Source organism: Anomaloglossus baeobatrachus, chromosome 11 (genome assembly GCF_048569485.1).
Source record: "Anomaloglossus baeobatrachus isolate aAnoBae1 chromosome 11, aAnoBae1.hap1, whole genome shotgun sequence".
NCBI classification, from domain to species: Eukaryota; Metazoa; Chordata; class Amphibia; order Anura; family Aromobatidae; genus Anomaloglossus; species Anomaloglossus baeobatrachus.
The window spans coordinates 109,773,233-109,796,407 of record NC_134363.1 but is presented as its reverse complement, the minus strand read 5'-3'; the positions used below and the strand labels follow the sequence as shown (position 1 = coordinate 109,796,407).

Below are 23,175 nucleotides of genomic sequence, written 5' to 3'. Positions count from 1 at the left end.
CTGACTGCGCTTGGATTTGATTGAAATGTCTGGAATTTCTCCCGACAAACTACAGGTGTTGGCACTGCTCCAGGGGATTGTTACCTTCTATACCCCTGACTATGTGCTACCCCTGCCTGATGGCGTCCTCAGCTTTACTTACCGGCTGGTAATGGAGCTAGTGAAAGGCTGCCTAACTAAATACCACCGAGGTGGTATAAGCTCAAAATATCTTGAGCATTTACAGATGAACATCATGACTTTGGTACAACAGGCTGAAGAAAAATCCCACAGTGGAGAATTGGCCTTTTTTAAACAACTGGCCCAAAACGTCCTGTATGTACTGGAACGCGTACTGGAACGCCCGGTAAGAATCCATCATCTTTTCTATCACATGTCCTTGTTGTCTGATCTTTTCCAGATTACTAGCCCTATAGCAGAATGTCAGATATAGGATTTTGGAGGCATCACTGTCCGCTCCGGGCAGCCTGTTTCTGCGGCTCCATCAACAATGATGACACTGTCTGTACTCAATGGTGCGGGGTTTTTATTTTGGCCTTTATGTCGGTTAATCCTCACAATCTTCCTTATGTAAATGCTGCAGTTCTGATAATAGAAGTTACTAGCTGTAGTACCCGGCATTGCCCGAAATAGTAACCTTCTCTCTGTCTTTCTCCCCATCTCTCTGTCTGTGTATCTCTTTCCCTGTCTGTCTCTGTATTTCTTTGTCTGTCTGTCTATCTGTCTATCTGTCTGTCTCTTTCCCTGTGTGACTCTGTCTGTCTATCTGTGTTTGTCTGTGTCTGTCTCTGTCTCTCTGTCTCTATCACTCTCTGTCTGTCTCTCTCTATCTCTGTGTCTGTCTGACTCTGTGTGTCTGTCTCTTTCTTTATCTGTCTCTGTATTTGTCTGTCTCTTTCCCTGTTTGTCTCTGTCTGTCTTCTTCTGTCTGTCTCTTTGTCTGCCCCGTCTGTCTCTCTGTCTGCTTCTGTTTGTATGCCTCTGTGTCTCTATCTCTTTCCCTGTCTGTCTCTTTCCGTCTGTCTGTGTGTATCCCTGTTTGCCTCTGGCGTCTGTTTTATGTATGTGGTAATTTAGCATTTGTGAAATGTTATATTAATTGTACATTTATCCATCAGGAACCAGAAGGTGACTCTGAAAACGGAGAAGACACATCTATCCTGGGCCCAAATACCAGTCAGCGGAACCTAAACAGTGACATCATAGAAGGTAAGACGACCAACTAATATTCTTACATCTAAATATTATGAATACACCAGAGAATATGAAGAATCAGGCCTCATTACCACGTCAGTTTTCCACATCCGAGTACTATCTGATCTTATCACGGATAGCACCCGTACCTGACAGTCTATGGGACTGTTCACATGTCAGATTTCTCTTGGATTGCGTGGTCCATGCAAAATAGTGGAGACGTGGTCTATATTGATCCAAGTGTCAGATAAAAATTGGCAATGCAAGTCTATGGGTCAGTGGAAAATCTGGCAGTTTCTGGAAGCCATCCATGTGCTTTCTGTTTTCACTGACTGATAGAGGAAAAGGTGGAGAAACTGTCATTGTTTTCTCAACAGTTAAGAAAAAGTGACTGAACTCTGAGTAGAGATGAGCGGATCCGTGGAAGTTCGGTTCGGCAGGTTGAGCCGGGATTTAGATAAAGTTCAATTCTGGACCCGGACTTGACCTGAAACCTCATTGGAAGTCACTGATTGGGTGTCCACATACAGGCAGCCATACACACATCACTTCCTGGAGGGAGGTCGGGGTCTTCATTGTTTTTTTGTTTGGTGCACACTACATCCGATCACGCTCTTGTTACCCCCAGTGTGAGCCGAACAAACACTACAAGCGGCTCGCACTGGGCTAAGCACTGAGTGTACCCGAGCACAGCGATGCTCGCGAGAGTGGTCAGCGTACATAAAGCCTCCGAACTCTGAACTCCACCACTGATTTTTTTGTAATGTCCGTGTTCAGTATAAACCCCAAACTTTACTGTTCGGCTTCACTCATCTCTAACTGTGACCAAACTGATGAAAAACACTGACAAAACTTACCCCATTTTTCTCATAAGTCAAGAAAACTGATTATGAGGCCTTACTCTTCCTCCTGTATATAAGGCTGGTCACTGCTGTGTATGGACAGGCCAAATATACTGTATATACAGTATGAAGAGAATATCTATATACCCAGAATTAAGACCGTTTCCAGAGATGTAATCTTGTGGATTTTTTATATTGCTATGTTATTTATTAAGTATTGCTGTAATCTAATACATGATGTCTCTCCATTATTTTAGACATAGTTGAGTCTGCAAATATTGATCATGGAATAACTGAGACACCTATTATAAACATAGTTGAGTCTGCAAATATTGATCATGGAATAACTGAGACACCTATTATAAACATAGTTGAGTCTGCAAATATTGATCATGGAATAACTGAGACACCTATTATAGACATAGTTGAGTCTGCAAATATTGATCATGGAATAACTGAGACACCTATTATAAACATAGTTGAGTCTTCAAATATTGATCATGGAATAACTGAGACACCTATTATAGACATAGTTGAGTCTGCAAATATTGATCATGGAATAACTGAGACACCAAAGAGCAATGAATCTGCCAGTGTAAGTATCAGAGGGAGACCTCTGTATATAATTAGATAACAGGGTGTGAATTACATCCAATATTATACCCCATAAGACGATGGGACATCCCTATTCTTAAGGGGGCTTTACACGCTACGATATCGCTAATGCGAACTCGTTTGGGTCACGGAATTGGTGACGCACATCTGGCTGCATTAGCGATGCTGTTGCGTGTGACACCGATGAGCGATTTTGCATAGTTGCAAAAACGTGCAAAATCGCTCATCGGTCACATGGGGGTCCGTTCTCAAAAATCGTTACTGCAGCAGTAATGAGGTTGTTCCTCGTTCCTGCGGCAGCACACATCGCTCCGTGTGACGCCGCAGGAACGAGGAAGCTCTCCTTACCTGCCTCCCGGCCGCTATGCGGAAGGAAGGAGGTGGGCGGGATGTTACGTCCCGCTCAGCTCCGCCCCTCCGCTGCTATTGGGCGGCCGCTCAGTGACGTCGCTGTGACGCTGCACGGACCGCCCCCTTAGAAAGGAGGCGGTTCGGCGGTCACAGCGACGTTGCCAGGCAGGTAAGTATGTGTGACGGGTCTGGGCGATGTTGTGCGGCACGGGCAGCGATTTGCCCGTGTCGCGCAACAGATGGGGGCGGGTACCCACACTAGCGATATCGGGACCGATACCAAAGTGTGTAAAGCCCGCTTTAATGTAGGTCAGACCCATTGTGTGATGATAGCAGATGTATTGCTGTCTCCTCTGTGTGATGTCCATATACCCCCTGCTGTACAATGATATATGTGTATGGAGGATATTCCTCTGTAATATAACATTGTCTGTGGAGAGTCCTGAGTGTCACGTCCTCTACATCTGCTTGCATCCCATCCTCTACATCTGCTTGTATCACATCCTCTACATCTGCTTTTATCACGTCCTCTACATCTTCTTTTATCCTGTCTCCTATATCTGCTTGTATCTCGTCCTCTACATCTGCTTTTATTTCGTCCTCTACATCTGCTTGTATCCCATCCTCTACATCTGCTTGTATCCCATCCTCTACATCTGCTTGTATCACATCCTCTACATCTGCTTGTATCACGTGCTCTACATCTGCTTTTATCACGTCCTCTATATCTGCTTTTATCCTGTCCCCTATATCTGCTTTTATCCCATCCTCTACATCTGCTTCTATCACATCCTCTACATCTGCTTTTATCACGTCCTCTACATCTTCTTTTATCCTGTCCCCTATATCTGCTTTTATCCCATCCTCTACATCTGCTTGTATCTCGTCCTCTACATCTGCTTTTATCCCGTCCTCTACATCTGCTTGTACCATGTCCCTTATATCTGCTTTTATCCCGTCCTCTACATCTGCTTGTATCCCATCCTCTACATCTGCTTGTATCACGTCCTCTACATCTGCTTCTTTCACGTTCTCTATATCTGCATTTATCCTGTCCCTTATATCTGTTTTTATCTCATCCTCTACATCTGCTTGTATAACGTCCTCTACATCTGCTTGTATCACATCCTCTATATCTGCTTTTATCCTGTCCCCTATATTTGCTTTTATCCCATCCTTTACATCTGCTTTTATCACATCCTCTACATCTTCATTTATCCTGTCCCCTATATCTGCTTGTATCCCGTCCTCTACATCTGCTTGTATCCCATCCTCTACATCTGCTTGTATCACGTCCTCTACATCTGCTTGTATCACGTCCTCTATATCTGCTTTTATCCTGTCCCCTATATCTGCTTTTATCCCGTCCTCTACATCTGCTTGTATCACGTCCTCTATATCTGCTTGTATCCTGTCCCCTATATCTGCTTTTATCCCGTCCTCTACATCTGCTTGTATCACGTCCTCTATATCTGCTTTTATCCTGTCCCCTATATCTGCTTTTATCCCGTCCTCTACATCTGCTTGTATCATGTCCTCTATATCTGCTTGTATCCCGTCCTCTATATCTGCTTTTATCCTATCCCCTATATCTGCTTTTATCCCGTCCTCTACATCTGCTTGTATCATGTCCACTATATCTGCTTGTATCATGTCCTCTACATCTGCTTGTATCATGTTCTCTATATCTTCTTGTATCATGTCCTCTATATCTGCTTGTACCATATCCTTTAAATCTGCTTGTATCACGTCCTCTATATCTGCTTGTACCATGTCCTCTATATCTGCTTGTAATATGTCCTCTACATCTGCTTGCATCATGTCCTCTATATCTGCTTGTATCTCGTTCTCTACATCTGCTTGTATCATGTCCTCTACATCTGCTTTTATCCTGTCCTCTACATCTGCTTTTATCCTGTCCTCATTTGATGTCTAAAAAATGTAATTTCTTATTCTTTTCTAGGTCTTGATTGAATCATTGGCCCCGGAGAGAAAGCCGTGTAAAAGCGACTTTAAATCATCCAAACTGATCAGCAGTGGAGCATTTGGGTGAGTTTTATGTTGGCATAATGTACATTACCCGCATCACTGTCACTATATAGTCAGTTAGGATGTGCCGTGGATGAGAACCTTCCATAGATGATCATTTATGTAGTATTATCTTACGTATTTCTTCATTGATTTCTAGTGACTTCTCATCTAGTATTAACCTATTAACCATTAGTACAGAATATCGGTGTATGAGGTCTATAAGTAGGCTATAATAAGGATTCATTATAAATCGTGGCTTTTCCTCTTCTCCAGGGCCGTCCACTTAGTGCATCATAAAGACACCAACCAGAAATTCGCGATGAAGAAACTGGACAAGCAGAAGCTGAATAAGCCAGAAAAATTTGAATGGGCCTTTCTGGAGAGGGACATCCTTGCATTTGTTGATTGTCCCTTTGTGGTCTCCATGTTCTGCTCCTTTACAACTAAATCCCATCTGTGTATGGTCACGGAGTATGTAGCAGGTAGGACACGCATTATATTTATATCCAGCCCATGTCTGATGAATTCCTAGCACCTTTTCCATAGTCAGAATGTGTCTACATGGACGTCGATTACATGTCCACACTGCATTTACTATGAGTTATATATTGCCAAAATGCCTGAAAAATATTTATCTGTGTGACTGTTCCCATGTGTGTCCTCACTGAGCAAAGTCTGTAATTTCCACTATGGATAAAAGGAGGATTTCACTATATTTTACCAGTTTGCATAGGTGAACACCTCCATGGAGAAATAAATAAAAAGCTTGTAGATTAGGAGCTCCTGTATTTTTTGCATAGGGTCTCTATACAGCATATAATATATGCTCTACATTGTATAGTATATCCCTTCCTTCCTTCCTTCCCTTCCCTTCTTTCATTCCTTTTCTGCCTTTTCTTTCTTTCTTACGCTTTCTCTTTCTTTGTTTCTTTCTTTCTTTCTTTCTCTCACCTGTCATGTATTTATTCTTTTATAGGAGGAGATTGTGCCAGCCTATTGAAGACTATGGGTCCTTTCAAGGTCCCATTGGCCCGTATGTACATTGCGGAAACGATCCTGGCTGTGGAATATCTGCATAGCTACGGCGTGGTGCACAGAGACCTGAAGCCGGAGAAGTAAGTGACCCCTGTAGAAAGGGAAGGCAGTTAGAGATTGTTTAATACTCTATGGGTTATTACTTGGGGCTAACACCGTCTTATCTTTCACAGTCTTCTCATAACAGCCACTGGACATATTAAAGTCACAGATTTTGGGCTTTCAAAAATTGGGCTCATGAGACCAACATCAAACATCTACAAGGCTCCAACAATGAACATCACTAAAGAGTTCAGAGATAGAGAGGTGAGATATATACTTTTCAGGATCTTTTTCTTTAAAGATCTCTTCTATTTCTGCTTCTTTGATATTTTCTCATCTAGAAAACTTTCCACTGATATCACAATTATATTCATTGATCATCTTCTCATTCTTCTGTTGGTTTCCAGATGCTTGGCACTCCTTATTACTTAGCCCCAGAAGTCCTACTTAGGACGGGCTATGGAAGACCGGTGGACTGGTGGTCAGTAGGAATCATCCTACATAAATTTCTTTTAGGATTTGTTCCATTTCAAGGAGAGACTAGAGCCGAGATCTTTGACCGTATTCTCAGTGGTAAGTAAAGTAAACAGAATTGTATGTGATGTCCTTGTTTGGTTCAGTTGCTTAGACCAGTTCTTTGGTCTAGTTACTTGTGTTATGCAAAGGTTTTTATATTATAGTAAATTAGGAGATTTTATTCTATAATATTTGTATTTATTTCTTTTTTTAACAGATAATATAAATTGGAAATTGTACAATTCCCCTCCTCACATTGATGCTCAGAACATCATCACTTTGCTGCTGAAAAAACGTCCATCGCAAAGACTTGGCACAAGTATGTATTCAATATTATTAACAATAATTTATCATATAAGTATTGCTCCAATTTAAGCAATCATCAGACAAAATGCATAAACAGTATATATACTGCAATAAATATTTTACTTAGTACACAACTACACAATAAAAATAGACTTGTATGGGTGTGAGTAAAAATGAATCGGATTGCACCCGCAGCATGCTGTGATTGTTTTCTCTGTCCTATTAGGGCTAATGATTTTTTTTATCACATTCCACTCGTTTCGTTTTTCTCGCCGTGTGTGCTAACGCTAATAATAATAATAACAAGAAACAATGAAAGCAAGGGAAGGCCGATGAGTGACACTAAATAATGAACATAAGCTTACATTATCAAGGAAAGCCACCAGATGGAGAATACAACCAAGGAATAATGATAACAGGCTTGTGTAGGCACACACATATATCCACAAAGGTAATTACAATGCAATCCTGAAAGTGAGATATATAGAGATGTGGTACAATATAAAGCACAAAAAATATAAACAATAGGGAAAAAATAATGATACATTATAATCAAACATACCCAAGAGAATAATAATAGACTGTGTCACCACATCAGCCTCCACCTCAGACTCTGACACACGTATCACCCCTACTTCATCTAGGGATCCAAACAGTGGCGTAAACTAGAGTTCAATGGGCCCAGATGCAAAATTTGAACCTGCCCCCCCCCCCCGTCTCCTCTCACCTCCCCCCAGCTCGGAGTACAGGATAATTATGCTGACACTCGGATCTTTCCCTAAGCACCCTGCACTCCCATGGTCTTCTATACATATTTTCCTCAGCACCCAGTTTTCCCATGCTCTGATTTCCATCTTTCCTTCAGCACCCACCTTTCCCATGTTCTGCTATACATCTTTCCCTCAGCACCCAGCTTTCCGGTGTTATGCTATGAATCTTTACCTCAGCATCCAGCTTTCCGATGCTCTGCTGTACATCTTTACCTCATCACCCAGCTTGCCCTTGATATCAAAGCATGGGAAAGCTGTGTACTGAAGGAAAAATGTATAGCAGAGCATGGGAAAGCTGCATGCTGAGGGAAAGATGTGTTATAGAACATGGGAAAGCTGGGTGTTGAGGGAAAGATGTTTAGTAGAGCATGGGAAAGTGGGGTTCAGGGACAAATGTGTAGCAAAGCATGCAGAAGCTGGGTCCTGAGGGAAAGAGCCTTATTCCCTCAGCATCCAGTTTTACCATCCCCTGCTTGTATCTTTGTCCCCCATCTTCGTATATATGTTCCCGTCCTTGTATATGGCCCCATTCACCTTTTCTTCTCTACATATTTCTGCTAAAAATAACATTATAGATTTATTCATTTTGCATATAAAATTGGTAGTTGTTTTTTTAATGGTGCACGAGTTTTGCCATTTTTAAGTGTTTTTTGGTGCTTTTAGTATTATTTATGCTTTTTAATATCTGAATTGTATCACTAAAATGTTTATATATACACAGTCACTTATTCACACAAATTGCAGATATGCACACTATATTTGTTATATATTTATGCTATACTAGCTGTAATACCCGGCTTTGCCCGGGTTAATAACTGCTGTTAACAAAATAGAATGTATTAACAAAAATGTATTGTGCACACAAAAACCACAACACAAATAGATAGAAAAGTAATTATTAAAAGGGAAAAACTGAGCTAATAGAAGCATTTCACAACATATATTTCAACACCATAGATATTCCACACACATTTAACTAAAGGCCAAGTAATGTGCTCCGTCTGTCTCTTTCCAGGTCTGTCTCTTTCCAGGTCTGTCTATTTCCCCGTCTGTCTCTTTCCCCGTCTGTCTCTTTCCCAATCTGCCTGTCTCTGTCCGTCTCTTTCTTTGTATGTCTCTATCTCTCTGTTTATTTCCCCATCTGTCTCTTTCCAGGTCTGTCTCTTTCCCAGGTCTGTCTCTTTCCCCGTCTGTCTGTCTCTCCGTCTCTTTGTCTGTGTTTTTTCCTGTCTGTCTCTTTTCCTGTCTGCCTGTCTCTGTCTGTCTCTTTCCTTGTCTGTCTCTATTTCTCTGTCTCTTTCCCCGTCTGTCTATATCAAGGTCTGTGTCTTTCCCCATCTATCTTTGTCTGTCTCTCTGGCTGTCTCCTGCTTCCCTGTCTGCCTGTCTCTGTCCCTGTCTGCATGTCTGTCTGTCTCTTTCCCCATCTGTCTCTTTCCAGGTCTGTCTCTTTCCAGGTCTGTCTCTTTCCAGGTCTGTCTATGTCTGTCTCTTTCCCTGTCTGTCTCTTTCCCTGTCTGTCTCTATCTCTCTGTCTCTTTCCCTTTCTGTCTCTATCTCTCTGTCTGTCTCTGTCTCTCTCTCTCTATCCATCTCCCCACTGACATCTTATTACCTCACATATAAGCTTCTTATACTATGAATGTCTTTTGTTCCTATAGCAACCAATCACAGCTCCTACTAATAACCTGTAGTTCCAGGCTCCATTTACTTTACTTTAATAGAGGCATGTTTTTTGGAGAGTAACTGTAAAGCGCGGGGTTAAATTTTTCTGTCAAAACATAGTCTACGACGTTCCCTGGGTCACATAAGGTGTCTGTGCAAAATTTCGTGATTGTAAATGCGACGGTGTGGATCCACTTTTTGTTTCACTTTTTCCCCATTATGTAGATAGGGGCAAAATTGATTGGTAAATTAGAACGCGCGGGGTTAAAATTTCGCCTCACAACATAGCCTATCACGCTCTCGGGGTCCATACGTGTGAGTGTGCAAATTTTTGTGTCTGTAGCTGCGACGGCGCTGCCCGGGATAGTAAGGCTATGTGCGCACGTTGCGTACTGTCCCTGCAGACATTTCTGCAGTGATTTGAACAGCACACGTGCGCTTCAAATCGCTGCAGAAAGAGTCTGTAATGAAAAAAAAAAAGCCGATTCCATGCTCTCTGAGTGCAGCCCCTTCCATAGACAGAGCAGGAGCTGCAGGCAGAGCGCATTAAAGAAGGGACATGTCACTTCTTAGAACGCGTGCTTCGGGCAGCAGCCGAAGCGCTGCGCTCTAAGGGGCACTTTGCACACTGCGACATCGCAGGTGCGATGTCGGTGGGGTCAAATTGAAAATGATGCACTTCCGGCATCGCATGCGACATCGCAGTGTGTAAAGGCTGGATGATATGATTAACGAGCGCAAAAGCGTCGTAATCGTATCATCGGTACAGCGTCGGCGTAATCCATGATTACGCTGACGCAATGGTCCGATGTTGTTCCTCGCTCCTGCGGCAGCACACATCGCTGTGTGTGAAGTCGCAGGAGCGAGGAACGTCTCCTACCGGCTCACTGCGGCTTCCGTAGGATATGCGGAAGGAAGGAGGTGGGCAGGATGTTTACATCCTGCTCATCTCCGCCCCTCCGCTCTGATTGGCCGCCTGCCGTGTGACGTTGCAGTGACGCCGCACGACCCGCCCCCTTAACAAGGAGGCGGGTCGCCGGCCACAGGGACGTCGCACGGCAGGTGAGTGTGTGTGTGAAGCTGGCGTAGCGATAACTTTCGCTACGCCAGCTATCACCATATATCGCTGCTGCGACGGGGGCGGGCACTATCGCACTCGGCATCGCAGCATCGGCCTGCGATGTCGTAGTGTGCAAAGCCCGCCTAATACGCCACGTGCGCACGGCTCCTGCATAATCTTCATAGAATATGCAGGGGACGCAGGATGCATGCAGTTACGCTGCGGTGCAGATCGCAGCATCACTGCATGCAAATACGCAACGTGCGCACATAGCCTTACTGTCTCTCTGTTTCTCTCCCATTCTCTGTCTGTCTCCCTGTCCGTATATATCTCTCTGTCTCTCTCTCTATCTCTTTGTCTGTCTGTCTCTTTCCCTGTCTGCCTCTGACTGTCTCTGTCTCTTTCTCCGTCTGTCTCAATCTCTTTCCCTGTCTGTCTATCTATCTCTTTCCCTGTGTGTCTATCTCTGTCACTTTCCCTGTCTGTCTCTTTCCCTGTCTGTCTCTTTCCCTCTCTTTACCTGTCTGTCTCTTTCCCTCTTTTCCTCTCTGTCTCTTTCCCTCTTTCCCTCTGTCTCTATCCCTGTGTCTGTCTCTTTGTCTGTCTCTTTACCTGTTTTTGTCTGTCTCTTACCCTGTCTGTCTCTTTTCCTCTCTTTCCCTGTCTGTCTGTTTCCCTGTGTGTGTCTGTCTCTGTCTCTCATATTTCTGCAGCACACACTGCACACTGGCAGTTCCGTGCCAGTGGGCGGGGATTACTCGTGTGTGCGGGGCTGGCTTTGCTGTGGAGTAGGCAAAGATCAGCTTTGTTCCCTCTTCTGATGGACGGGAGGGGCGGCACTTACATGGAACATACAGCTCTGTTCTGTGTACTAGAGAGGCTGTCAGAGCCAGGGCCCAGCGGGGGATCTACTGACTTCCAGGTGGGCACAGAACAGTGAAATCGCTCTCTTTAATAGCAGCAGAAAATCACCCAGCAGATACACAAAGCTGACGGCCGGTAATCACAGTGCTGCTATTACTGCTCTCCCGCCCATAAGCCCGCACACCTCTCAGCACCAGCTTCAGTGGAAAGAAGTGGACGGGATTATGGGCGGAGAGAGAAGTGCATATGCATTTTTTAAGTAGCCATACATGTGGTACCCCAGAGTTGGCTACAGTGACCATGTTCCGCCACAGTTTGCAGCACAGGGTCCAGACGGGGCTCAGTGCTGCAATACATGTCAGCTGGATGGGGTACTCGGGTTTGACATCCAGCTGAGCCAAGTGCTGAGCTCCAGAACGGGCCCTTTGAAGCCCAGGGCCTGGTTGCAGTGGCGACCCCTGCGACCGCGATCTTTACGCCCCTGGATCCAAATAAGTTGTTACAAAAGATCCTGTCCATGTGGATCAGCATTCAGATTCTCTACTTTTCCTTCTTCTCCTATTCCTATTCTTCATGCTTTGACTTTCATTATATTTCCTTCACTTCGGCTCTGCTACTTCTGCAGTTCAGATTTATGTAAATTGTCTAGATATGGAGCAGCTTCTCTAACAATGTTTATATCACCTTTTTTCTTGTCTTCCTATTCCAGGAGGAGCAAATGAGATCAAGGGTCATCCGTTCCTGTGTAACTTAGATTTTGCCAACCTTCTAAGTGAGAGGCCGCAGTATGTTCCTCAACTTCAGTCAGATTTGGACACGAGTCATTTTAAGAGTAAGTAGAGTGAGACATCATCTGGAGAAAGCTGTTGTTTGTCTTGTCTTTCATGTTATGTGACAATCAGTCCCCATCATTATTAGTGATAACATGATGACTGTCTGTGACAGTGGATTATATTAATAATCTGTCATAATTCTTGTACTTTGTAGTTCACTCCATAAGATACAAACATACAGACTCTGATGAGGAGGACACAAGTGACGAGGACAATGAGTGGCCAGAAAGCCACAACTTTGTATCATCTACTCAGAGGTTTGTGAATGTAAGTATGACAGCTCTTCAATCTATAAAATCTATCATTAAAAATAGTTAAAATATATGTATTGAAAAAAAATATACTGTATTTTTCGAACTATAAGACACACTTTTTCTCCCAAAAATTGGGAGGCAAGTGGGGGGTGCATGCTATAGTGCAATGTGCATTGCTCACAGTGGGGGGATTGTGGCAGCAGTGGAGTGGGTCACAGGAGGTAGAAGCAGGGTCGCCACTGTAGGGAACCAGGGGCTGGGATAAACAGGTGTGACTACTATTAAATAAAATGAATATTTACTGCTCCCCATGTCCACGCCCGTAATCCTGGGCATGGGAAGCCGTGAATATTCATTTTGGATTAGCCGGCAGCTGATGTCTTGCGTGTGACTGGGGTGCATGGCAGAGATGTCATGGCTTGCCCCGCTTAGCCGTTGAAGTCAATTGCCAGCATCAGAAGAGGACGCCACATGGTGGGAGAATTAATGGAAGACAAGTAGAATCATTAGGTTTTTTTATGTCTATGGTATAATGGGAGGCATATATACCAGGAGTGGGCCATGATGAGGGATATATATACCAGGATTAGGGACATATATACCAAAATGTGCAATATATACCAGGAGGGGCCCATGATGTGGATCAGCTATACCAGGATTAGGGATATACTGTATATACCAGAATCAACCAAAACAAAAAAGGCCTGGATATATATATATATATATATATATATATATATATATATATATATATGTATATATATAGGGTTAATAATAAACATAAAAAAGTCAACAAATTGGTCAAATCCCCATGTGCACAATAATAAATATACAGCTAAATATTTTCTTTGCATTTAAAAATATAAATTTGTATGATACAGGAATAGAGAAAAAAGGCATGATCCACAGCACATGCAAAACACGAAAAATAAGGTGACCACGGGTAGTCATAGATAAGGAGACCATGGATGAACCCCATACATGTTATATCATGCAGTACAGAGTTGGGGGGATAATATCTGTTGGTGCACGGATTTCCAGTATTGTACTCATTGTTTATATTCAGATTTTCCTCTTCTTGCTCTGGCAGCAGGGGTTTACATACCAGCCCACTGGTTGCACGGGGGGGGGGGGGGGGACATTTGTGTGCAGCAGCTCAGCATTACTATTTGTCCACATCTGATCTTTTTTAGCAATCTTTGCACTTTAGTGCTTGTTTGCTGAGCTCTGGTTTTTTTGGGTGGGTTGTATTAATTGGAATCATATTGATCAGCATTGTTATATACCTAGGATATTTGGTCCAGATGACAATAGTATTTTGGTGTAAATGTTGCATTTAATCATATCCACCGGGTATCAATAACACAAGTTTCTATTGCCACTCATTATGTGCTGCTGATTGTACAATTCTGTACTGCATGTTATATAACAGTCATGGCGAACCTTTTACAGGCCGAGTGCCCAAACTGTAGCCCTAAACTCAATTTTGTTTCTGAAGTGCCAACCAATCCTATCATGTAAATAATTGATTGTAACCTTCCCTTTGCCGTCTTCTCTTCAGCAGGGGGCATCACGCTCCTGCACGCTTACCACACATTGCAGCTGAGCCCTTTCCAGACACAGCAGTTGGATTGATCTTTCTGGAAAAAATTGCAGCATATTAGACAGAGTTTAGCCTAGAATGCAATCAGATGTCACCCTGTAATCCACATCTACATTTCAAAGTCTGAACATCCTGAAATCCCATAAAGACGTACGAGTTGCTCCCCTCTCCCTTCATTGTGTAGTTATGTCCCCCTTCCTGGGCCACGTCTTGGTAAACATGTCCCCCATCCTGATATATATTTCCTACATTCTGGTATATTTGTCCCCATCATGGCCCCATCCTGGTAAATATACCTCATCCTGGTAAATGTCCTCCATTCTGGTAAATGTCCCCCATTCTGGCATGTTCCCCCATGCTGGTAAATGTACCCCATCCTGAGATATTGCCCATCCTTGTAAATGTTTCCCCATCCCCGGTATGTACCCCATTCCTGGTAAATGTCCTCCATCCTGGTAAATGTTCCCAATCCTGGTTAATTTACCCCATCCAGGTAAATGTACCCCCATCCAGGTAAATGTCCCCCTTCCTAGCATGTACCCCCATCCTGGTAAATGTACCCTATCGTGGCATGTTTCCTCCATCCTGGCATGCATGTTTCCTCCATCCTGGCATGCATGTTTTGCCCATCCTGTCATGCATGTTTTCCCCATCCTGCCATGCATGTTTTCCCCATCCTGCCATGCATGTTTCCTCCATCCTGGCATGTATGTTTTGCCCATCATGTCATGCATGTTTTCCCCATCCTGCAATGCATGTTTCCTCCATCCTGGCATGTATGTTTCCCCCATCCTGCCATGCATGTTTCCCCATCCTGGCATGCATGTTTCCCCATCCTGCCATGCATGTTTCCTCCATCCTGGCATGCATGTTTCCTCCATCCTGGCATGCATGTTTCCCCATCCTGCCATGCATGTTTCCTCCATCCTGGCATGCATGATTCCCCATCCTGGCATGCATGTTTCCCCATCCTGGCATGCATGTTTCCTCCATCTTGGCATGCATGTTTCCCCATCCTGGCATGCATGTTTCCTCCATCCTGGCATGCATGTTTCCTCCATCCTGGCATGCATGTTTCCCCATCCTGCCATGCATGTTTCCTCCATCCTGGCATGCATGTTTCCCCATCCTGCCATGCATGTTTTCCCTATCCTGGCATGCATGTTTTCCCCATCCTGGCATGCATGTTTCCTCCATCTTGGCATGCATGTTTCCCCATCCTGCCATGCATGTTTTCCCCATCCTGCCATGCATGTTTCCTCCATCTTGGCATGTATGCTTTCCCCATCCTGGCATGCATTGTTCCCCATCCTGGCATGTATGCTTTCCCCATCCTGACATGCATTGTTCCCCATCCTGGCATGCATTGTTCCCCATCCTGGCATGCATTGTTCCCCATCCTGGCATGTATATTTCCCCCCATGCTGGCATGCATGCCACCACCTATGCTGGCATGCATGTTTCCCCCCCATGCTGGCATGTGTGTCCCCCCCCATGCTGGCATGTGTGTTTCTCCCCCACCCCATGCTGGCATGTGTGTTTCTCCCCCACCCCATGCTAGCATGTGTATCCCCCCCACCCCATGCTGGCATATGTGTTCTTCCCCCCTCATGCTGGCATGTGTGTTTCTCCCCCGCCCCATGCTGGCATGTGTGTTTGTCCCCCACCTCATGCTGCCATGTGTGTTCTCCCCCACCCCATGCTGGCGCTGGCACTGGCCACCCCATTGCCACCTTGGCACAGCCGCACACGAGTTATAAAAAAAACCCCACAACATACAACTCACCTTCCTGGACACGCTCCCCCCGCTGCGCGCCGCTGGGTCCTCAGTTCCCACGCGGCCAGAAGACGTCATTACCCCGGCGCCGCTCAATGACGCTCCTCCGTCTCCTAGGCAACACACCTGCAGCCTGGGGGAGGAGGAATGTCAGAGCGAGGAGAAATGTCTCCTCCGCTCCAACACAGCTTTGATCTGCCGGCGCGACTGCACCAGCAGATCAAAGCGGCAGGATCAGGCGACAGCACGCGTGCCAGCAGAATGGGCTCTGCGTGCCCCTGGTGGCACGCGTGCCATAGGTTCGCCATCACTGTTATATAACATGTATGGTGTTTATCCATGGTATCTTTATCTATCACTACCCGTGGTCACCTTATTTTTCGTGTTGTATATACTCTATTTCTGTATAATATAAATTGATAATTTTACACGCAAAGAAAATATTTTGCTGTATATTTATTGTTGTGCACATGGGGATTTGTTCCAATTCTTTGGTTTTGAAATATATATCAGGTTGGGGTGGAGATGGGGATCATATATACTAGGATGAGTGACAAATATTTCAGCATAAGCCAAGCATGGGGGACATATAGACCAAGATGGGGGATATATATATATACTAGGATGGTGACATATATACCAGGATTAGGGACACATATACCAGGATGGGGGACATACAGTATATATCAGAATGAGGAACATATATATCAGGATGGGGGACATATATACCAGGAAGGGAGACATATATACCAGGATGGGCCCAAGCATGGGGGACATATATACCAAGATGGGGGATATATATACTAGGATGGTAACATATATACCAGGATTAGGGACACATATACCAGGATGGGGTACATACAGCATATATCAGAATGAGAAACATATATATCAGCATGGGGGACATATATACCAGGAAGGGAGGCATATATACCAGGATGGGCCCATGATTGGGGACATATATGCCAGGATTAGGGATACATATACCAAGATGGGGAGTATATATACCTGGAAGGGGCCCCGGATGGGGGACATTAGTACAGTATTGGACGACATTACCCCCATAACAATGTCAACAGCAGGTCCCTACACAACAATGTGTCATGACCAAATTTTTGGTTTAAAATCTCTTTCCCTCTTTTCTGCCTCTAACACCTAGGTGTGTCTTATAATTCGAACAACTAATATATATTTATATGTTTCTTACATTTTATCTTTCTCTGTGTTTTAGCTTTGTGCCACCCATACTAGGGTGATGAGGAATGAGGATCCCGAGGTGCCTCCAGAGTCCTGTTTCAAAGATAACAAAGAAAAACCTTCAGAAATGTGAGTAGATTATTATTTTGGGGTTTGGTTCTGACATAGTGAACACCAAATACAAGACACAAGTAACACAACACTAACCCCAGCAGCACCACCCTATGATTGCTGATCACTGTGGCTCTGCCGTGTGATTTTGCTGATGACCAGTCTTTTATTTCCAGTCACTGTGGGCCATAATAATCCCTTCTCCACTCGTCAATTTTCCATTTTTCGTTTTTTCATCCCCTCCTTCCAAAAAACATAACTTTTTATTTTTCCATCGACATAGCCATAGGAGGGCTTGCTTTTTGATGTAACGAGTTGTACTTTTGAAATAAATCATTAATTTTTCCAAACATTGTACTGGAAAATGGGAACAAAAAAAGAGCAATTCCACAATGGTTTATTTAATTTACCTTGCTCACTATATGGTACATCTGACCTGGCAGTATGATTCCCCAGGTCAGTACGAGTTTGTAGATACCAAACACGGAATTAGTTTCATATTCAAGTTGGTGAAATCAGAAATTTGTTAAAAAAAAAAGAAAAGGTGCTTTTGTCGCCATTTTCCAAGACCTGTAACTTTCTTACTTTTCGAGATCTGAGGCTGTGTCGGGGCTTATTTTTTTTGCCCAGAGCTGACATTTTTACAAATACCATTATAGGGTACATGCAATGTTTTGGTCACCTTTTATTGCATTTAATTGCAATGTTGGGGCAGCCAACAAACCGTAATTCTGGCGTTTTGACTTTTTTTTCTTTACGCTATTCATTGATTAGATTTATATTATTTTAGATTTTGATAGATCGGACATGACTGTGGTATAATCGACTCCCGGTGACCCCCCAAACATACCATTTCCACCTACCCCCTTACACCTAGCGGCTAGAAAATAAATATAGACAACCAAGTTGGAATGAAATGGCCACAGCAGCCTTTATTTAACATATATACATAGAATAAACATTGATAGGGGTGGGGGTCCTTGAAGCTCATGAATCTGGTGATTGACTAGTAACCGCTCTGTACAGCAAAAATACTGACTTCCTATGAACGTCAGCTCACAGCTGGCATTCTCATGAAGATCATCTCTGATCTGCCCGTAACTGTTAGGTGCACTTTGCACTTTGCACACTACGACATCGCAGGTGCGATGTCGGTGGGGTCAAATTGAAAGTGACGCACATCCGGCGTCGCAGGCGATATCGTAGTGTGTAAATCCTTTATGATACGATTAACGATCATTGGTGTAGCCTTGGTCATTTCCATGAATTGGGAAATACCGATGTTACGATGTTGTTCCTCGTTCCTGCGGCAGCACACATCGCTGTGTATGAAGCCGCAGGAGCGAGGAACATCTCCTAACTGCGTCCTGCGGCTCACGCCGGCTATGCGGAAGGGAGGAGGTGGGCAGGATGTTATGTCCCGCTCATCTCCGCCCCTCCGCTTCTATTGGCCGCCTGCCGTGTGACATCGCTATGACGCCGCACGACCTGCCCCCTTAATAAGGAGGCGGTTTGCCGGCCAGAGCGACGTCGCAGGGCAGGTGAGTGCATGTGAAGCTGCCGTAGCGATAATGTTCGCTATGGCAGCTATCACCATGATATTGCAGCTGCGACGGGGGCGGGGACTATCACGCACGGCATCGCAGCATCGGTTTGCGATATCGCAGCGTGTAAAGTAGAAACACATGTTGGCTGATCAGATCCGCTAAACAGATGCAGATTCAGCCTGGAAGCCGCATCAAAGGCAGGGACGCCACCTATGAGTTACCAGTACGTGAAAGGTCATGAAGGGGATATTTAGTGGTTCTCCATGCTTGTGTTTTATTAGAGGAGCTTCCTCGGCAGGGTATCCACTCCATATTGTTATAATTGCTCATACAGACTGGTGTTTCTCTTTTTTATTGTTTTAACTTATAATTTATATGTTTTTCTTCTACCAAACAGACAGAAAGAACCTTCTCATGGAACTGAAGGAAACAATCAGCATTTCACCGCTGGAGACAGCACTTCATCCTCTTCTGAACTGTCAGGTATGTGCAGGTCTATACCACATCTTGTCATAACCTATGACCCTAAAGAGCAATGTGAATGTGTACAAGGAGGCGCAGAAGAGCACTGCTTTATTGTGGGATTCAATCGATGAACGGTCCAGCACTTCATTGTATAGAAATTCCCACTCATTTTTGGTGTCTGTTAAAAGTAACCACATAGAGCCAACCGATCGTGAATTCTCTGCCTATGGCTTGATATGGGCCCATACAAACCTCTTTATGGCAATATAGTTACAATGCTGTTTTATCTAATTGATTATATGGAAACATTGTGGCATGCTGCAAATAATGTCATATTCTTAGGAGATGTAAGGAGTTAACCTGTCTCCTTGTGGAGAGTGACATGCCAGTGTGATGAGTCTTGTAGGCCATGCACTGCTCCTCTGGCATATAAGACTCCTCACACTGGCATGTCACAGGAAATATTAGAGGATGTAACCAGCTTACATTCAATAAGTATAGGATGTAAGCTGCAGTTCAACGTATAGCAATCCCTCGCCCACAACTAGCGCCACGTTACACAGTGATGAAGCAATCAGCAGATGAGATGTGCCGCTTTGTGCTGTTCTTTAAAATATCACTGAGATGTTCACATCTCCTAATTGTAATCTTTCTTGTGCAACCAACATAATATTTATTGCGAGACGTCCATGCACCTGTTGGTTTGTATTCAGTCTGTATACTTGTTCTAATGATGGAGATTTACTTTAATGTTGGAATAAATTGGATGATTTTATCCTCAAGATCTGGGATATTTTTCACTTTCCTTCTTGATATATTAGGCATGTCGCTCCCCACAAGGAGAGACTTTCCACCCAGATCCCCATCAGAGGCCGCTCATCCATCCAAATCATAGCTCTTGCTTTAAAAAATACCCCGAGTCACATTTCTGCAGATTGAGCGTCTGGTTTGGCTTTTATCTCAATTAATGTGGAAAAGCTCATTAAAGGGATTCTGTCAGCAGGTTTTTGCTATGTAATCTAACAGCAGCATGAGGTAGGGACAGAGACCCTGATTACATCTATGTACCACTTAATTTACTGGAATCAGACAGTATGATAGTCACAGTTTTCCTTACTGAAGATTTAGGTGAGCTCAGTTGTTGAGTTTGTATTACCCTGACCCCACCACAGCTCCCTGTGTACATTGTATAGTGACAGAGAGCTGCTAATCAGTGCTGGGGCTGCAGCTGGACTAATAGACATGAGGCAATTGTTCTTTAGTGATAATTTCCACTTGATAAAACACTGATAGTATTGAAACAGCAAACCACATTCCAGTAAGTGACACATGTCAGAATCAGAGTGTCTTCCTCTAAATCATGGTGCTCTCAGAAAACATCGCAAAAGCCTGAATATGGATAACCATTAAAGGGTCAATAATGACTTTTAGGATTGCCACTTCCAGTCGGTGCTGCTAAAGTTCTAGTTCTCTTCCTCTCTGAAGGGCTATTTGTATATTAATAAGGAACATTGCTCCTTGGGAGACACCACATGTCGGCACACAGAAAGCTTACCAGCTCATACTAATCAGGTCACAGGGCAATCTAATGCTCAGACCCTCAGGTGATATCATGTACATATGACATATTCTGCTCTGATGAAATCCTAGAATAACAGGACTATAGGGTGTATGGGGCACTTTGCACGTTGCGACATCGCTAGCATCGGCTAGCGATGCCGAGCGCGATAGTACCCGCCCCCGTCGCACATGCGATATCTTGTGATAGTTGCCGTAGCGAACATTATCGCTACGGCAGCTTCACATGAACTTACCTGCCCTGCGACGTCGCTCTGGCCGGCGACCCGCCCCCTTACTAAGGGGGCGGGTCGTGTGGCGTCACAGCGATGTCACGGAGATGTTCTTCGCTCCTGCGGCTTCACACACAGCGATGTGTGGTGCCACAGGAACGAGGAACAACATTGTATCTCCTATTGGTGCGACATTATGAAAAGGACCGACGCTACACAGATCACCGATTTTCGACGCTTTTGCGATCGTTTATCAGAGCATCTAAGCTTTACACGTTGTGACATCATTAACGGCGCCGGATGTGCGTCACTTTCGATTTGACCCCGACGATATCGCAAGTAGCGATGTCGCAACGTGCAAAGTACCAATAAGAATTAAACAGTTCTGCTCTATAAAGATACAAAACTAATGTATTAGGAGGTCATAATTAATATGTTTTTCTTACTTTCTTAACAGAATATCAAGTTAAGAAGAGCAAAAAGTCTATATTACAACTCCGAAAAAAACAAAAATCTGAGAAAGTAGAAGAGGTGGAAACTAGAAGAGGTGAGTGTGACAATAGGCTCCATGTGGTGTGACGTCAGTGAGAAGACGTCATGTGGAGCAGATGTTGTGTGTCAGTGGTGGGATTGTCACATGTATGATGGCTGACAATGATCCCATATCTGTGTATGAGAAGATCCCTCTACTGTCCGGCCCCAATGACTCCAGACAAGTATCCTCTAATATAGAGTCTCATTACTTATGTTATTTTATATCTCTACTCATAGGTTCCATCTTCCGCCGGTTCATATCATCCTGCCGGCGTGGATTATCCAGGGCTGCTCGCACCATGTTTGGATGCTGCTGCTGTGGCTCCAGAGACTTTTCATAGAATAAAACTGCTACATCTAGCGCCCTGAAGACCGTACAGCAAGTCCACCATCAAAGCTGTACCTGTGTGGAAGGACTTGTACCAACGGCAGAAGACAAAGGCCCCTCCAAGAACATCTATTTATTCTTTCATACAATGCTTATTAAAAAAAAAAATCCGATTCCAAATTGAATGTTTCTTTGCATCTAATAGCATATTACTAACATTTATGGAATAACAATAATATCCATCATACATTTCTGACTGCTGAGGTCACAAACTGGAGAGTATCAATTACTTGTCTTTCATGTATCCTCTAAATCCAGGAGAATAGTAGAGGCAGGGGCAGGAGGTGCAGATTAGGACGCCCATCAGACCAGACAATTTACATACAGGGCGGGAGATTTTATAAAGGTATTGTTGGGGTGTACAGGGGGGTCAGAGGGTAACGTGCACCTCTATAGCACACAGCACAGGCGCTGCTTAAGGTGCTAGCTTTAGTTTACAAGGGCGAAATCTGGTGACAGGTTCCCTTTAATTAAATTAGAATATGAAGTCTAAACCATTTATATTGTATATCCATGTCCCTGAGTGCGCATGTGTCTGTTTTGGACTTATTAAGAAGAGTGAAAAATGGCCTTATGACATAGCCTGTTTTCCCAGACATAGAAATAAATATTTATCACAGTTACATGCACCTAGGATTTCTAAGATATGGCTGTTTCGGTACTTGAGCCATATTGTATTTATTTATTATTGTATTTAGACATGGATTTGGGGGGGAGTGTATGTACTAAAACCACTAAGTGTTGACTTGCATGCATTCCACAGTGCGGTCCACAGCGCATCTCTAATGCACTGGAAGCGACATGAGTTTAATACATCCCTGCTGTCCATGTTGCAGCATTTTTTTTAATTTATTTTTTTAACCAATAATTATTTTTTTTTACATATCATAACATAAACATGAGATAGACATTAATCACAATTTTATGGATTATAAAAAGCGTGATAAAACATGGATTAACCAGATAGGATCTCTTTTTGGTGAAGGAGGTGCCGTAGAACAGGATACATGTAATATTAGGGACCTGAAGCTCAAGGTAAAAGATTCGCTTAAAAAGCGTACCCGCCTATGGTGGAACAAGGTGTCATTAGAAAATTACCTTCAGAAAAATATTATTCCACGCGGGTTGAGAATACAAGTTTTCCCCACTACAGAAATTACGGATTCCCTTTTCATAGAAAGATGGGAGGAAGCACTAACCAAATGCTCAAGTACACTGATTGAGTTATTAATTGGGTTAGATAAAAAATCTATTGAAGCAGTGGAGAAAGAGATTGATAATTATAAAATACAAATTGAAGAAAAACTTACCACTGATGAACATTCTAAATTTGATAAAGAAATAGATCTTGAGATTAATAAGTGTGAGAAAGAGGTACAAGAGAG

At 43.7% G+C, this 23,175-nt stretch overlaps 1 protein-coding gene across 1 annotated transcript; it reads left to right on the top strand.

The window, feature by feature from the left end:
- The first annotated feature begins 235 nt into the window (after nt 1–235).
- Nucleotides 236–21,845, top strand: LOC142255827 (microtubule-associated serine/threonine-protein kinase 3-like). Its single transcript, XM_075327273.1, has 15 exons — nt 236–346; nt 1,119–1,209; nt 2,294–2,631; nt 4,966–5,051; nt 5,307–5,515; nt 6,010–6,148; nt 6,242–6,374; nt 6,518–6,683; nt 6,844–6,945; nt 12,001–12,123; nt 12,279–12,391; nt 16,990–17,084; nt 19,011–19,096; nt 21,326–21,415; nt 21,640–21,845. Exons 1-15 carry the CDS (start codon nt 236–238, stop codon nt 21,741–21,743), a joined length of 1,986 nt encoding a protein of 661 aa, XP_075183388.1. The 3' UTR covers nt 21,744–21,845.
- Nucleotides 21,846–23,175: the final 1,330 nt, after the last annotated feature.